The sequence below is a fragment of the Schistocerca americana genome, chromosome 7 (assembly GCF_021461395.2).
Source record: "Schistocerca americana isolate TAMUIC-IGC-003095 chromosome 7, iqSchAmer2.1, whole genome shotgun sequence".
Taxonomy (NCBI): domain Eukaryota; kingdom Metazoa; phylum Arthropoda; class Insecta; order Orthoptera; family Acrididae; genus Schistocerca; species Schistocerca americana.
The window spans coordinates 42667422-42685125 of NC_060125.1; the positions used below are offsets into that span (position 1 = coordinate 42667422).

General features: G+C 39.5%; 1 protein-coding gene across 1 annotated transcript in view; it reads right to left on the reverse strand.

Annotated features, from left to right (window-relative positions):
• The window catches only part of LOC124622681 (fibrillin-2-like), a 631069-nt gene that overhangs the window by 33618 nt on the left and 579747 nt on the right, over positions 1-17704 (reverse strand). Inside the window, 3 exon segments of the mRNA XM_047148470.1 lie at positions 1813-1959; positions 5118-5222; positions 5319-5513. Coding sequence (XP_047004426.1) covers positions 1813-1959; positions 5118-5222; positions 5319-5513 — 447 coding nt within the window.

The following is a 17704-nucleotide window of genomic DNA, read 5'->3' on the forward strand; positions in this document are numbered from 1 at the left end:
GTTGGTAATGAAGATCACCCTGTGGCTAAACATGCCTTGGTGCACGGCCAGCACATCTTGGCACAGTGTTACACCGTTCGGGTTATCTGGATACTTCCCACTAACACCAACCTATCCGAACTCCGGAGATGGGAACTTGCTCTTTAATATATCCTCTCTTCCCGTTACCCACCAGGCCTCAATCTCCGCTAATTTCAAGTTGCCGCCACTCATACCTCACCTGTCTTTCAACAACATCTTTGCCTCTGCACTTCCGCCTCGACTGACATCTCTGCCCCATCTCTGTGTCTTTGAATATGTCTGCTTGTGTCTGTATATGTGTGGTTGGATGTGTGTGTGTGTGTGTGTGTGTGTGTGTGTGTGTGTGTGTGTGTGTGTGTGTGTGTGCGCGCACGAGTGTATACCCATCCTTCTTTCCCCCTAAGGTAAGTCCTTCCACTCCCGGGATTGGGATGACTCCTTACCCTCTCCCTTAAGACCCACATCCTTTCGTCTTTCCCTCTCTTTCCCTCTTTCCTGACGAAGCAACCGTTGGTTGCGAAAGCTAGAATTTTGTGTGTATGTTTGTGTTTGTTTGTGTGTCTATCGACGTGCCAGCGCTTTCGTTTGGTAAGTCACATCATCTTTGTTTTTAGATATATGTAATGTTATAGGGATGGGCATATAATTTTGCTGCCTCCTATATCTGCCACCAAATATTGCACAGTGCCTTGCAAAATACAAATACAAATGAATATGTTCTTAAGGAGTATAACAACTGTACAGGAAGTACCTCATCCACTTTCTACCGGAAGGTATGTGACCTGCCCAATATGCCATTTATCGTAATGTAGAGACACACCAGTCACATGGAGCCCACCAAAGGTGTAGCAGTCAAAGATGTAAGGTGGCATCAGAGCCATCTGATGTGTCATTCTGGGTGCTCCCAACACCTCTGTAACCTATGGTGGAGCCCTGAGCCTCTAGACAATAGCCTACATAGCTTCCAGTTGTTTGTTAACAGTGGTCAATCATCTCTGTGCTTGTATGCAACATAATCTGACCGTAGCGATTTTTTGCTAATAAATACAAGCAGATAAACCTGAAAAATAATTAAAAGATCTAATGCTGAACAACTTAAGCTGAGTAACCCAGTAACTAGACTAAAGCAAGAGATAACTTAAAAAGGATCATGAGTAACCAGTGGCAAAGAAAGAAAGAAACTGGATGGATTGAATCTAGATGTGCAGATAAAAAATCAATAAACACATGTCTATCTGCAAAGTATCACAGAGAAGAGAAATGGAGTACTGCTTCAAGCACACAGACATGTGGGAAAGTTAACAGGCTGAAGAGTCTGGGTTCAAAACTTAGCATAGTACTGCAACTTCTGAGAATGACAATGTTGCGTTCCAGCAGTTAATAATACTCCATCATAAACTGACAGCTCTCGGGATCATTCTGAAAGGGAGAGGAAATTTGGCTGAATGATCTAACTTCTTGAATAAAACAAATACTGAATATGAGTGACAATTTGATGACAGGAAAGGCATCTGCCCAAAAAGTTAAAATATTATGAATTTCACAAATACCGAAAACCGCAGAATCTGTGCAACAGGATAAATGCTACAAAAATAGACACAGAGAGACAATGCACAGAAGATCCTATTAAACCCTACACACTGATAATAGAGGAAGGACATCCTCGGGCACTGAATTTTCTCAGAAAACACTGCAAATGAGAGTAACAGTGATAATAACATAAATAATATCAATTTTCGCTTTGCACTCTACATAATCTATTGTAGAACTAAAAGCAGAGTTCAGTCCTACCTTGCAAGAGAAACAGCCTTCTGTTGAGATAAGCTTATCCTGAGAGACTTGGTAGGGATCTGGTTCTATAGGATAGGTCGGAACATTCCCAATGTCTTCTGTTCCATACCCATGAGTGGCAGGAGTAATAGTTGATAAACAGTGTCCCTTGATAAACACAAAAAATAGGTAATTAATTTTTTGATATGTGTACTTCACTCTTTTAATTGTTAATTAAGATACTGCAGCTTTGTAGAAATTAGATGATACACAATGTAATAAGAAATGTCACTTATAAAACTAACAAAGTAACTGCACTATTCTTATAAGTTTTAAATCTAGTAAATTAATATAATTATAGCTATACAAATGTACTTTCCTGTTATTGATATATATACCAAAAGACTGTACAAAAGACAGATACTGAAAATCACGGGTCAAGTTTTTCAGTACACGACAGTTTTATTATAGCAGTTTATATGCACAGAACAAAGAGGTTTTGGTGACTACAGTTTTTCACAATGTGTGCTGAAGTATTTACAGTTTTTATATTGTACATATTATTATAAAGTCATATACAGGACATTTAAATTACTTCAACAGCATTTTCTTTACAGGATCCATAAATTTTTTGTGAATTTAATTCCCCATATCTATGCTGAGATGATCATAGTTCAAACTGAACATTTCAGATTATTGAAAGTCTGAAGTTTGAGAACAGACATTCCAAGTGGTGGTGTTTCCAGTTATAGCTGTTGGCCATTAAAACAGAAGCACCATTAAGACAGAAAGCAATGGATGTCAAACTGGCATGAAGTATACTCTATATATATATTTTATGAGAAGGAAAGTTGCACAATTAAAGCTTTTGGCCATTACGGCCTTTTTCAACAACAGACACACATACACACATTGTGACTTTCCATCTTGGATTTTCTGTTGTTTGACTGCCATTGTTCTCAACATCAAACAGGGCTAGTCACATGATTTTTGGGATGATGCTTCTTGTCAACAATTTGTGGTAATAGCGAAACCTGAAACTACACATATTCATCTTGTCTCCGCATTTGAGTTTTAATAAAAGCTATGGTACAGCATTGTCATTGCTGCCGATGTAAAGAGAAATTATAAAGTCATGTATTATAGACATAATTTCTGCTATTTTATGGCCTTGTATTTATGAGAAAATTGCTTGATAAATTTGCATATATTCAGTAAACTGCCACTCAGTGGATGCATATTGGTGTTATGTTCATATACAGATAAAATTTATACATGACAGTATGATTCATTTCCTCCAATTTATGCACGTTCTCAAACCCCTGTGTGTATCTAAATATTTCTGCACGAGACAGTTTCCTATACAGTTTTATTGCAAAGTAAATAATCACAACATATTCGACAATATGAATCACTGCAATAGAAAACATAAACAATATTGTTTGCTGTCAAATCTATTATTCCAAAATTTAAGTATTGGTCGTCTTTTTAATTTTTTTGTGTGCATAGAGTGTTGTTTCATTGTTACAAAAGCATTGTTTTTTCATGACATTTCAGTGCTGGCTACAGTGTCATTGTAATGTAATTAATTGGAACAGCAATTTGAGAATATGGGTAAGTGCAACAGAAAATGAAAAAAAATATATTGCTGGCTGTCACTTCCTACCTTTTTTTTTAAAAAAAAAAACACTAACATACATAAAGTGGAATCTGAGTTACAATACTGAGGCGAAAAAGCATACCATAGCTCTTCACATCTTTAAGCCAACTTCAGTTCCTGGTATCAAATTGTTGAGATGTATGTAAAACATGTATACAAAGTTTCATGGTACTTCTGTAGGTGATCTGTCTGTAGCACCAAAGTAATAACATTCAAAATATGATAAGTGCTATATGTAATAAAACATGCCTTCCTAAATTCACACAAATTGAGCCATAGGAGATGTTGTGGACAAAATTCTCATTCTGGGTGACTGAATGTTTACTCCATAGATATTTATACTCTATGGTTGTCTCCAACGAAAACACTTGACACATGAGTGGCAACACATCACTTTTTAGACGAGTCCTGGTTCTGCGCTCAGCATCACAATGGATGTATTTGTTTCCGGATGCTCTGGGAAGAATGGTCATTGACAGATTAGAATCAATGTCATATAGGCCCAGTGCCTCATGTGATGGTGTGGGATGATGTTGGGTATACAACATAACCACCACTATTTCACAAAACCCAGCCTGTCCCAATACTTCCCCACGGGGTAAGGATGCCCCTTTATCAATTCATGGGCAGGTGCAGGTAGTGTAGGCTATTTGCCAGATGGTCCTACTGCACACATTCTGCATACACTATGGTCTGACTGCAAGGCTGACTGTGCACTAGCTGTTTGCCCACTGCTGCCCAGCAGTGCCCGTGTCCCCCCAGCTGTCCCTATGTGGGTACACGAGCTGTGAAAGCCTAGCACAGCTGGTAATTAAAATTTTAAATAGCAGCCATTACACCTATCACATTCTTAGGTCAGTGGTTGTGCCCTATCTTTAAGGGCTCAGACACATTACCTTTCAACAAGATAATGCAAGATGGTGTGTTGTCCTGACCTATCTTGACACAGGGAGTGTCCAGCTGTTGCCCTGGCCTGCATGTTCTCCATATCTCCCACCCACTGATAATTTCTGGTCAAAGTCTGCAGATAGACTGGGACTCCACCACTCAAGATCGACTTCCGGCATAGAGCTGAAGCACTGTGGTGTGATGTTCCTGTATATATCATTCAAGCTCAGCTCAGTGTCCAGCCATATTAGAGCCACTGTTGCAACAGGAGGTGGCAGCTCTTTGTACTAGATTTCACACTCTGTATACCCCCAAATTTAAACATGTATTATTCCTAATGTACTGTACTTGTTATTTGCTACCCTTCCTGGCGTTGCAATTTTAATGGTTTGTAATAATGTACATTTTGATGGATTGAAATATTTTATAACTATGCACTTCAGCTTCTGATCTTATCTGATTTCACCTGATATATGAAAATCATAATCAAAAAATTTCATGCACTTCAATAATGACACCTGAGAACGGCACTGCTGTTCTTTCCTTATTTTATAGTTTGTGACAACTGATGCTCTAAAACACTAGAAAATCAAATGAATGACACTAAAATATAATTACACAGCTCACTACAAATGACATTTAAATAGCTCTTTTATTTTTGTCTTATGCCATTCCTAATCTGTGCAAGAAACTAAACACCAAATGGTCGGAATTTCTATTTTCAATTTATATGCCACTTTTACATTTTCCAAATAACATATATCGTTCAGTTGCTTACCTGTCCTATCCGCTGGTATCCTTGTGGGCAACCACACATGAAGTTGTTACCTCCAAGAGAAGTACATCCAAATGCACAGGGACTAGATGCACATCCCGCACTCACCTACGTGAAACCAAAACAATATTGTCAACAGGTACAAATAAGAAAAAGATTATCTTCTCAAGAGAATGAGAGCTAATCAATTGCACCAAATCTTACCTGGACACACAGAAGGACAGAAGTATCGTACTGATAACCATCTGGGCAGCCACAACGGTAGCTGCCAATAGTGTTGATGCAGTTTGTTGAACCGCATGGAGACTGCTGGCACTCATCTTCATCAACACACTGATTGTAGTAGAAATGCTGAATGAAGCCTTCTGGACATGCACATCGGTATCCTCCAACAAGATTCTGGGAATAAAATGAAATATTATTTTTCACTGTTCACAAATACATTTTAATGGAACACAAATATAATTATCATAACTATCTGGAAATTTTCTGATTATCATCTCTCACAGGTTGATTCAAAACCAAACTGTTGCAAAAAGTATTTCATGTGGTTGAAATGCACTAGAGAATACTTCAAGAACTTTTTGCAAACCATGATGACACGTTTGCTAAACTGACTGCTCCCAGAAATGTCTCATTGAGTTTCTTGGGTCACATTTTTCTGCTGCTGTGCCAATACGCATGATTTTGTGTGGAATAAAATCATATGATGAAATTCTCAAGAGATGTACAATTTGCTGGGGTAAGATTGACAGATAAATCTTTAGTGCTTGTAAATATTTCAATCACACAGTTGTAACAGTTCATCTTGAGAAGTATTTTTTTTCTGGTCTACATAATGCAGTCAGTTTTGGGTTTACATTTTCAGTTTAAAATTTCTACAGAACATCTCTAAACATTTCCTTAGCTGTGAAATGCCTGACTATGTACCTGAGATTCATGTGGTATGTTATTATTGATTATCTGGAAGAGATCAGGGAAAAATAAACTTGAAACGAAAATAGAGGAAGGTCACTGCTGATAAATAAATAATGTACAAACATTTGTTAAATCACTCGTGCACCTAAGTGCTGTGTTTTCCAAACTGATGTACAAATAGATTTTTTTAATGCCATATGTACAAGGTGTGTAGTTACATGATGTCACCATGATCCCAGTGAATAGTTGTAATCCAATATGAGAATGAGTTTGCAATGTCTTGGAAGCTGGCTAATGAGCAAACAAAAGTTTAAAAAAAATTAAAGTGACTGGTTGCAGCTTTCATAAAAATCACTTGTAATTTTAACTGTGATTTAGTGTTAAGCACTTAGAATGGATAGAGTAATCCAAATAAGATAAGATAAATATTTCATTTTGATCATGTGAACTCATTCCACATCTTTATAATACGTTGTGGAAATGTCGCATACAACATGTAACTAGCTAAATGATTTTATTCATCTAGTCCGTTGTGTGCTATTTTACTTGGTTACTAAAGTGGTTGTCACAAATGTAAACAGGTCGAGATCGTCTCTGAAACTTCCATCATTGCCAACTAAAGATTGCAACTATTAGTAAAATTACAAAAAATAAAAATAGTTAGACATCTCAATATTTAGCCTAGTAAATGAGGGAGTACTTTCTAAAAGAAAAATTCTCGCCAATTATTATGAAAAAACTAAGAAGGAACTTAACAAGACATTTTCAGTACAAATAGTTTTTTATTTAAACCTATGGAAAAGCCAGAAAAACTAACATATTTGGGCTGAAAAAAGTATAAAAATTTTCAAAATTTATAGACTTACCTGATACACGTTGTATCATGGGAACATAAAACTCTTCAGAGAGTGAGACAGAAACAGAGAGACAGAGGAAACTTACAATGAGAAAGTTGTTAAGAAAACTATAAAATTAATTTTGAAAATATCTGAGACATCATTATTGTATTGTGCCACCTACAAGAGCAATTTATTAATGAGACACTCCATGCAAGACACTGAATAACAACACGTATACAGTGACCCAGCTGTCCTTAATAGGACCAAGGATATTCCCTGACTACTAAAGAGATTGTATTTGCAGCTGTTACAGACTTTTCAGCACAGCACCCATCCCCACATACACCTTTATACACTGTACAGATGTACCTGTAGGTGCTTTATGGCTACCATTTCCCTTGGAGTCTTGCCAAATATATTAGTTAATTTGGTTTTCTGAAACACAAGTTTTGTTTACATAAACCACAGGTCTATTATCCTTCATATGCTATAAACGTACAGTCCATAAAAGTGTAGCTCTGGAGGTGACAATATCCCTTCATTTCTTAATAAATTTAAAAACGTAAAACTGATTTCTTTTAGAAGGCAAATAATATACATTTCTGAGCCCTCATATATTGTTTTGTAGGCAGGCACAATTTTATTGACAGTACGATACTCTCCTCTAGCGTAGTATTTTAATACGGTCCTGTAGGCCACTCCTTATTAAAATCATCCATTTCAGTAAATCTGCTTTCCCGTGTATATTCCTTTCATGCTGAATCGAAGAGAACACTAACAGCCACAGCCTCTGAAGAAATTATGATGATGCTATCATATTACATTTTAACTATCTGTAAAGCAGAACGAGTTCACAGAACACGGAAATAGTTGACTGTGATGATTATCTAGCCAGTCCCTTAAATAGCAACATTGCAGGGTGAGATATAAGAGGCAGATTTGTGTGACCTTGAGCCATCTAATTTTGTGACTGTTGCTGTAACTAAGATGAATGCAATGTGACTAAGGAGATGGGTAGTGTTGTTGTGGTCTTCAGCCCGAAGGCTGATCTGATGTAGCACTCCACGCTAGTCTATCCTGTGCAATCTTCTTTATCTCTGATAACTGCTGCAACCTACATCCACTTGAACCTGCTTACCATACTCATCCCTTGGTCTCCCACTACCATTTTACCCCCCCCCCCCCCCCCCCCCCCCACTCCCCACTCCATTACAGAGCTGATGATACCTTTATGCCACATTTAATATGAAGATAGTAACCATTCCGAAAGAACAGATACTAATGATGACCATGCAGCTTCTCTAGTAAGATAATGATTATTAATCAAAACCATCAGCTGCCAACAGGTGTTGTTGATATACCTCAATGGGGACACCTGAAAGTGTGTGCCCCATCCGGGACTCGAACCTGGGGTCTCCTGCTTACATGGCATACGCTCTATCCATTTGAGCCACCGAGGGCACAGAGGATAGCGCAACTACAGGGACTTATCCCTTGCACACCTCCCGTGAGATCCACATTATCAACTGTCCACAACGTACATTCATAATGTTCCTAAAGGATATTTGCCCATTCACTCATTACTCGTGCCAACTAAGGTGACTGTTCGCATAAGACTTTGGACAAAGTGTGTGCATACGCACAGAAGAAGGTCAATGACCGGGAAGCCTATTAACTATATGATGATAGTAGCTGTTCCGAAAGAAAATCACATTTAAGTAACTGGCAGAAGGTTCACAGAAACACCTTCACAATAATTATTTATTATTCCAATCTCATACAGTGCCCGGAAAAAACGAGCACCCATATCTTTCTGTGCAGGCTCTGATTTCCCTTATTTTATTATGATGATCATTTCTCCCTATGTAGGTTGGCGTCAACAAAATATTTTTGCATTCAGAGGAGAAAACTGGCGATTGAAATTTCATGAGAAGAATCTGCCGCAGCAAAAAAGTCTGTTTTAATGATGTCCACCCCAAATCCCATATCATTTCAGTGACACTCTCTCCCCTATTTCGTGATATTACAAAATGTGCTGCCTTTCTTTGGACTTTCTTGATGTACTCCATCAATCCTATCTGGTAAGGATCCCACACTGCACAGTAGTACTCCAAAAGAAGACGGATAAGTGTAGTATAGGCAGTCTCTTTAGTAAATCTGTTACATTTTCTAAGTGTCCTGCCAATAAAATGCAGTGTTTTGTTAGCCTTTCCCACAACATTTTCTATGTGCTCTTTCCAATTCGAGTTGAACAATGGAAAATCCATGATGGAATGTAACAGTATTGTGAAAAGGAAAGTTGCCACTCACCGTATAGTGGAGATGTTGGGTCGTAGATAGGCACAACAAAAAGACTGTCACAAATATAGCTGTCGATTGGTAAGGCCTTCATCAAAATTTGCCTGAGACTACAGTTATGTGTTTGTGAGTTACATTTGTGTGAGTGTGTTTGAGTGCATTTGTCATCTAATTTTGATGAAGGCCTTCCTGGCCAAAAGCTATATTTGTGACAGTCTTTTTGTTGCACCTATCTGCGACTCAGCTTCTCCCCTATATGGTGAGTGGCAACTTACCTTTTCCAATTTAAGTTGTTCATAATTGTAATTCCTAGGCAATTAGTTGAATTTACGGTCTTTAGATTTGACTGATTTATCGTGCAATCGAAGTTTAATAGATTCCTTTTAGCACTCATGTGGATGATCTCACACTTTTGTTATTTAAGGTCAACTGGCATTTTTTGCACCATACAGATATCTTTTCTAAATCATGTTGCAATTTGTTTTGATCTTCTGATGACTTTACTCGATGATAAATGACAGCATCATTCACAAAAAACCTAAGGCGGATGCTCGGATTGTCTCCTAAATTGTTTATATACATAAGAAACAGCAAAGGGCCTATAACACTTCCTTGGGGAACACCAGAAATTACATCTGTTTTACTCTATGACTTTCTGTCAATTACTATGAACTGTGACCTCCTGACAGGAAATCATGAATCCAGTCACATAACTGAGATGATATTCCACAAGCACACAATTTCACTACCTGCTGCTTGTGTGCTACAGTGTCAAAAGCCTTCTGGGAATCTAGAAATACAGAATCAATTTGAAATCCCATGTTAAATAGCACTCAACATTTCATGTGAGTAAAGAGATAGTTCTGTTAGTCAAGTTGTGCCACGAATCTCAAGTTTCCCCAATTTGATCCCCTACCTCCTCACTAGTTACTTCATGTACCCACTAATCCTCAGGATTCTTCTGCAGCGTCACACTTCAGGAGCTTCTATTTTCTTCTTGTCTGAACAATTTATCGTCCATGTTCCACTTTCATACAAGGCTACACTCTAATACCTTCAGAAAAGTCTTTGTAGCAAGCAGATTTAAATTCGATGTTAACAAATTTCTCTTTTTCAGAAACACTTTTCCTTCTATGGCCAGTATGATTTTACATCCTCTCTACTACAATCATCATCAGTTATTTTGGTGCCCAAATAGTAAATAGTGTGTCATTTCCTAATCTAACTCCCTCAGCATGGCCTGATCCAATTTTACAACAGAATCCATTCCACTCAGCTGCTCTTACAAGTCATTTGCTTTCTTCAACAAAATTACAATGTTGATAATATTTTCTGCCAACTTAATCACCTCTCTAATAAAAATGTCCTAGAACCTCAGAGTCTGTTTCAGGATTTTTTTGTAGTACTGTAATCCTCGGTGTGATTACATTCTATGCACTGTTCATCAACAGTTGACTTGTGTGGTTGTGCCAGATATGTGCAATGTTCATGCTCCCGACATTGGATCTCCACTGTTCCAATTGTTCGTCTGAAATATAGGATACCACACTGATACAGAATGCTATAAATTTCTGGCTTGCATAAACCAAAGTCATTTTGAGCTGTTTTGAGTTCATTGCTTATCGTGTTCAGTGAGCATGCCATTCTTTTTAAGGATCCTGGTGACTTTTTACGAGATCGCTTCTGCAGCAGGGAAGTATGCTGCTGCCTTTGCTTTTCCTGCTCTTCTTCCTCTTTTCTTGTGGTGACTTCATGTTGCTGTGTTCTCACAATCTGGTGATTGGAGTACCCATTCTTGTCAAGAGTTCTGAATTCAGAAATTCAGAGGCAAGGCTTTTTCATAAGCTTTGTCCTCTGTGGACTGGGGCACTCAGGACAGCGTTTTTCTCTGCCTGGAGATTGTCAGCACATATAGGGTTTCAGTACACACTGAGGCCAAGTGAACTGTCTGACTTCCAATTCATGATGACATATGAGAATGGTAGCTGTTGATCCTCCTCTACACCTGATAATATGGTAGCATGTGTTGAGGTGTTGCAGGAAGTTCATGTGTGGCCATATGACGAATGTCTCATTTACATATTGTAAGAAACATGCAGGTTTATTTGCGGATGGTTGCAAGGCTTCCTAATCAGTAAAACAGTGTTAGAAAGTTCAGTTCAGGCCGCAAACAGAGAAATCAGACTCTGAAACACCACCTGGACACCAGTCATTGCTGGTGGGGATGGCATTACGCAAAAATTAACCCGAAGTGAACAATCTGCCACAAAGTGAATGAGTAATCTGCCAGTGAACATAATTGCCCAAGCACCAATATAAGTGCAGGAAAAACGATAAGAAATTCCAGAACGTTACACAGCAAGAAAATCGTGGAAAAAATGAAAGTGCCAATATTAAGTGACAGTCATGGAAGAGACTGTGCTCAAATACTGCAAAACAAACAAGGGCCCTCATACCAGGTAAAAAGCATAGTAAAACCTGGCACTCCACTAAATGAGGTGGTAAAAAATGCAGAAAATTTGACAAGAAGCTTCAGAACACATGATACTTTGATTATAATAGGGTGTTATAATGACACAGACAAACCCATTGATCTAATGATGAAACATTTGGTAGAACCATTGGAATCAATACTCACTCCAAGTCACAAAATGGATATCATTATCCATCCTATACCCAGGAGATATGATGTTCGTAATTTAAATAGTAAAATTAATACTGCAAACCTCCACCTGATACAAGCACTGAATTTAGCAAAACATGCATACAAAAAAAGAATTGCTGTGAACTTTGCAATAGAGAGACTAGCCAGAAACCACTTCACAACACATGGTTTCTACCTAAACAAATGTGGCAAGGAGAATATCTGTAATAGACTGGCCTTCCTGACAACTGTGGGAAACAATAAGAAACCAAAAGTCAGAAACCATAAACAGATGCTCATAAGCAATTGGATCAAGACAAACAAGATGGTACATAAAAAGTGTAATAGTGGCCATACTACACTAGACAAATGGGTCACGAAGTCACAGAGACGAAACAAAAACCCCCTGACCTCTCACAAAGGTCAAGAACCTGAAAGGATCAATAATGTGATGGTGAACATTATTGAGACAGCCCTCCAAAATGACAAGGTGATGCCTCAGCAGTGTGATGTGCACGTGGATAGTTTTCAGGACATTCCGGAGGGCTGAACGGAAGGCCTCTCCAGTTTGTCTGACGAACCGGTTTCAGGCTCTGTCTCTGGCTGATACTGATCTTCGGCTGGACATGGCTGCTTATCCTGTTCCAGAGGTTGCCCCTCAGTCTGCAAGATCCGAGCGGTCACAGATGGTGGGCTTACTGGTAGTTGGGAGCTCCAACGTCAGGTGCGTAATGGGGCCCCTTAGGGATACGGCAGCAAGAGAGGGGAAGAAAAGCAATGTGCATTCATTGTGCATACCGGGGGGAGTCATTCCAGATGTGAAAAGGGTCCTTCTGGATGCCATGAAGGGTACAGGGTGTACCCATCTGCAGGTGGTCGCTCATGTCGGCACCAATGATGTGTGTCGCTATGGATTGGAGGAAATCCTCTCTGGCTTCCGGCGGCTATTTGATTTGGTGAAGACTGCCAGTCTCACTAGCGGGATGAAAGCAGAGCTCACCATCTGCAGCATCGTTGACAGGACTGACTGCGGACCTTTGGTACAGAGCCGAGTGGAGTGTCTGAATCAGAGGCTGGGACGGTTCTGCGACCGTGTGGGCTGCAGATTCCTCGACTTGCGCCATAGGGTGGTGGGGTTTCGGGTTCCGCTGGATAGGTCAGGAGTCCACTACGCACAGCAGGCGGCTACACGGCTAGCAGGAGTTGTGTGACGTGGACTGGGCAGTTTTTTAGGTTAGATGGCCTCGGGCAAGTACAGAAAGGGCAACAGCCTCAAAGGGTGTGGGGCAATGTCAGGGCATGTGGGGACCGAGCAGCAATCGGTTTTGTAATTGTAAACTGTCGAAACTGCATTGGTAAAGTACCGGAACTTCAAGCGCTGATAGACAGCACCGAAGCTGAAATCGTTATAGGTATGAAAAGCTGGCTGACGCCAGAGATAAATTCTGCTGAAATCTTTGCAAAGGCACAGACGGTGTTTAGAAAGAATAGATTGCATGCAATTGGTGGTGGCGTGATTGTCACTGTTAGTAGTAGTTTATCCTATAGTGAAGTAGAAATGGATAGTTCCTGTGAATTATTATGGATGGAGGTTACACTCAACAACCGAGCTAGGTTAATAATTGGCTCCTTTTACCGACCTCCTGACTCAGCAGCATTAGTGGCAGAACAACTCAGAGAAAATCTGGAATACATTTCACACAAATTTCCTCAGCATGTTATAGTCTTAGGTGGAGATTTCAATTTACCAGATATAGGCGGGGACACTCAGATGTCTAAGACAGGTGGTAGGGACAGAAAGACGGGTGGTAGGGACAGAGCATTGAGTGACATTATACTGAGTGCACTACCCGAAAATTACCTCGAGCAATTAAACAGAGAACCGACTTGTGGAGATAACATCTTGGACCTACTGATAACAAACAGATCCGAACTTTTCGACTCTGTAAGTGCAGAACAGGGAATCAGTGATCATAAGGCCGTTGCAGCATCCTTGAATATGGAAGTAAATAGGCATATAAAAAAAGGGAGGAAGGTTTATCTGTTTAGCAAGAGTAATAGAAGACAGATTTCACACTACCTAACAGATCAAAATGAAAATTTCTGTTCCGACACTGGCAATGTTGAGTGTTTATGGAAAAAGTTCAAGGCAATCATAAAATGCGTTTTAGACAGGTACGTGCCGAGTAAAACTGTGAGGGACGGAAAAACCCACTGTGGTTGAACAACAAAGTTAGGAAACTACTGCGAAAGCAAAGAGAGCTTCACTGAAAATTTAAGCACAGCCAAAACCTCTCAGAAAAAAACAGAAGCTAAACAATGTCAAAGTTAGCGTAAGGAGGGCTATGCGTGAAGCGTTCAGTGAATTCGAAAGCAAAATTCTATGTACCGACATGACAGAAAATCCTAGGAAGTTCTGGCCTTACGTTAAATCAGCAAGTGGCTCAAACAGCATATCCAGACACTCTGGGAAGATGATGGCTTTGAAACAGAGGATGCATGCGTAAAGCTGAAATACTAAACATCTTTTTCCAAAGCTGTTTCACAGAGGAAAACCGCACCGCAGTTCCTTTTCTAAATCCTCGCACAAATGAAAAAATGGCTGACATCGAAATAAGTGTCCAAGGAATAGAAAAGCAACTGAAATCACTCAACATAGGAAAGTCCATTGGACCTGACGGGATTTGATTCTACACAGAGTACGCGAAAGAACTTGCCCCCCTTCTAACAGCCGTGTACCGCAAGTCTCTAGAGGAACAGAAGGTTCAAAATGATTGGAAAAGAGCACAGGTAGTCCCAGTCTTCAAGAAGGGTCGTCGAGCAGATACGCAAAACTATAGGCCTATATCTCTGACATCGATCTATTGTAGAATTTTAGAACATGTTTTTTGCTCACGTATCATGTCATTTCTGGAAACCCAGAATCTACTCTGTAGGAACCAACATGGATTCCGGAAACAGCAATCGTGTGAGACCCAACTCGCTTTATTTGTTCATGAGACCCAGAAAATATTAGATACAGGCTCCCAAGTAGATGCAATTTTCCTTGACTTCCGGAAGGCGTTCGATACAGTTCCGCACTGTCACCTGATAAACAAAGTAAGAGCCTACGGAATATCGGACCAGCTGTGTGGCTGGAGTGAAGACTTTTTAGCAAACAGAACACAGCATGTTGTTCTCAATGGAGAGACGTCTACAGATGTTAAAGTAACCTCTGGTGTGCCATAGGGGAGTGTTATGGGACCATTGCTTTTCACTATATATGTAAATGACCTAGTAGATAGCGTCGGAAGTTCCATGCGGCTTTTCATGGATGATGCTGTAGTATACAGAGAAGTTGCAGCATTAGAAAATTGCAGCGAAATGCAGGAAGATCTGCGGCGGATAGGCACTTGGTGCAGGGAGTGGCAACTGACCCTTAACATAGACAAATGTAATGTATTGCGAATACATAGAAAGAAGGATCCTTTATTGTATGATTATATGATAGCTTAACAAACACTGGTAGCAGTTACTTCTGTAAAATATCTGGGAGTATGCGTGCGGAACAATTTGAAGTGGAATGATCATATAAAATTAATTGTTGGTATGGCGGGCACCAGGTTGAGATTCATTGGGAGAGTCCTTAGAAAATGTAGTCCATCAGCAAAGGAGGTGGCTTACAAAACACTCGTTCGACCTATACTTGAGTATTGCTCATCAGTGTGGGATCCGTAACAGGTTGGGTTGACGGAGGAGATAGAAAAGATCCAAAGAAGAGCAGCGCATTTCGTCACAGGGTTATTTGGTAACCGAGATAGCGTTACGGAGATGTTTAGCAAACTCAAGTGGCAGACTCTGCAAGAGAGGCGCTCTGCATCGCGGTGTAGCTTGCTGTCCAGGTTTTGGGAGGGTGCGTTTCTGGATGAGATATTGAATATATTGCTTCCCCCTACTTATACCTCCAGAGGAGATCACGAATGTAAAATTAGAGAGATTTGAGTGCGCACGGAGGCTTTCTGGCAGTCTTTCTTCCCGCGAACCATACGCGACTGAAACAGGAAAGGGAGGTAATGACAGTGGCAGGTAAAGTGCCCTCCGCCACACACCATTGGGTGGCTTGCAGAGTATAAATGTAGATGTAGATGTAGACCACCTCGAAGATGAGTTGGCTGCCTAGGACGACCAACAAAACCAGCACAACTGCTCGGAAGTCAACATATCTGGAATACAGCACAATTTAAACTACAAGTCAGTGACACAGTAAATATGACTTAGAGCCCCCTGAGTAAACCCCACTCAGACTTGAAAATCTATAACACAATGTCCAATCCTTAAGCAACAAAACTGATGACTTAAGCATTTTGCTGACCAGTGAACTCTGTGATATCTCAGTAGTATGCCTAGCAGAGCACTGGCTCTACATTGATGTAGTTAAGTTAATCTCACTACCAAATTTCAAACTGTGTGAACACTACTTCAGGTCAAATGATGGACATGGTGGGGTTGCCATCTTCATAAAACAACACATTGAATATAGCCTACTTCCTACCATAAACAAAATAGGAACAGACAAGATCTTTGAATGTGCAGCCATAAAGCTTACAGATCTAAATCGAATTGTAGCTACAATTTACTGTCCCCCCTGCAGTAGTATTAATGATTTTCTGTTACAAATGGACTTGTTTCTATCCAAAATAAGTCAGTGGAAACAGGATGTAATTATAAGTGGTGACTAATATAGAAATTTCTCACCCACAACAGAAACAGGGAGACATTCATTAACATTGCAAAAACTTATAATCTGCATGGCCTTGCAAACGAGCCCACTGGAATAACACCCACATCCAAGACAGCTCTAGATCAAATTTTTGCAAACAGAAATAAACTTAACCCAACATAGAATATACAATGCAGGGTTCAGCGACCACCAAGCTGTCATTATAGAGGTTGGTGTTAGCAAAGGTACCTCAAACCCAGTCCCACCTAAAACTTTATGAAGGTTTTTCACTCAAGATAACTTGAACAAGCTAAATGCCCTCCTTAGTAAAGAAAAGTGGACAGAGATGTACACAGCAAATGATGTCAACATAAAATTCAACACATTATTTGACAAAATGATCCACCACTTTGAAGAGGCTTTTCCACAAAAACCAATAAGAATAAATAATAATAATAAGAGAAACAACACTTGGATTACACCAGCTATAAAAATCCCTTGCAAAAATAAAAGAATACTCCACATGTTTTGTAAACAAAGTAGTGACTCCCCCCAACTAACAGAATGCTATAAAAACTACACATGTATCCCAAGAAGAGAGATAAGACAGGCAAAAAGGATGCAAAATGATGAGTACATTGACAAATCCAGCACTAAAGTAAAAGCAATGTGGAATATCATAAAAAGGGAAAGGGGGGGAAATGAAAGCTACACACATGAACATAGAAATCAAATCCAGCAATCAATCTCTATCTAATCCCGAAGATGTGGTGAACTCTTTCAACAATTTCTTTAAGAGCATAGTTGAAAAATTGGTCAAAAATAATCCTAACACAAACTACCAACCAGCAAACCAAAAATATCACACATGTGCAGAGTCAATTTTCATTACCAAACTCATTGAAAATGGCGTTACAAAAGCCCTCAGAGAGTTAAAAAACTCATATTCACCTGGAATTGACGGTATCCCAGCAGCAGTAACCAAAAATTGTGTACACACAATTGCTGAACCATTAACTCACCTCTGTGACTGTTCTTTCCAGGCAGGTACTTTCCCTGAAGCTCTGAAACTTTCTAAAGTAATTCCTGTCTTCAAAAAAGGTGATAATACAATAATACAGATATGAACAACTACAGGCCTATCTCATTCTCATCCTGCTTTTCTAGAGTTATTGACAAAATAATGTACAAA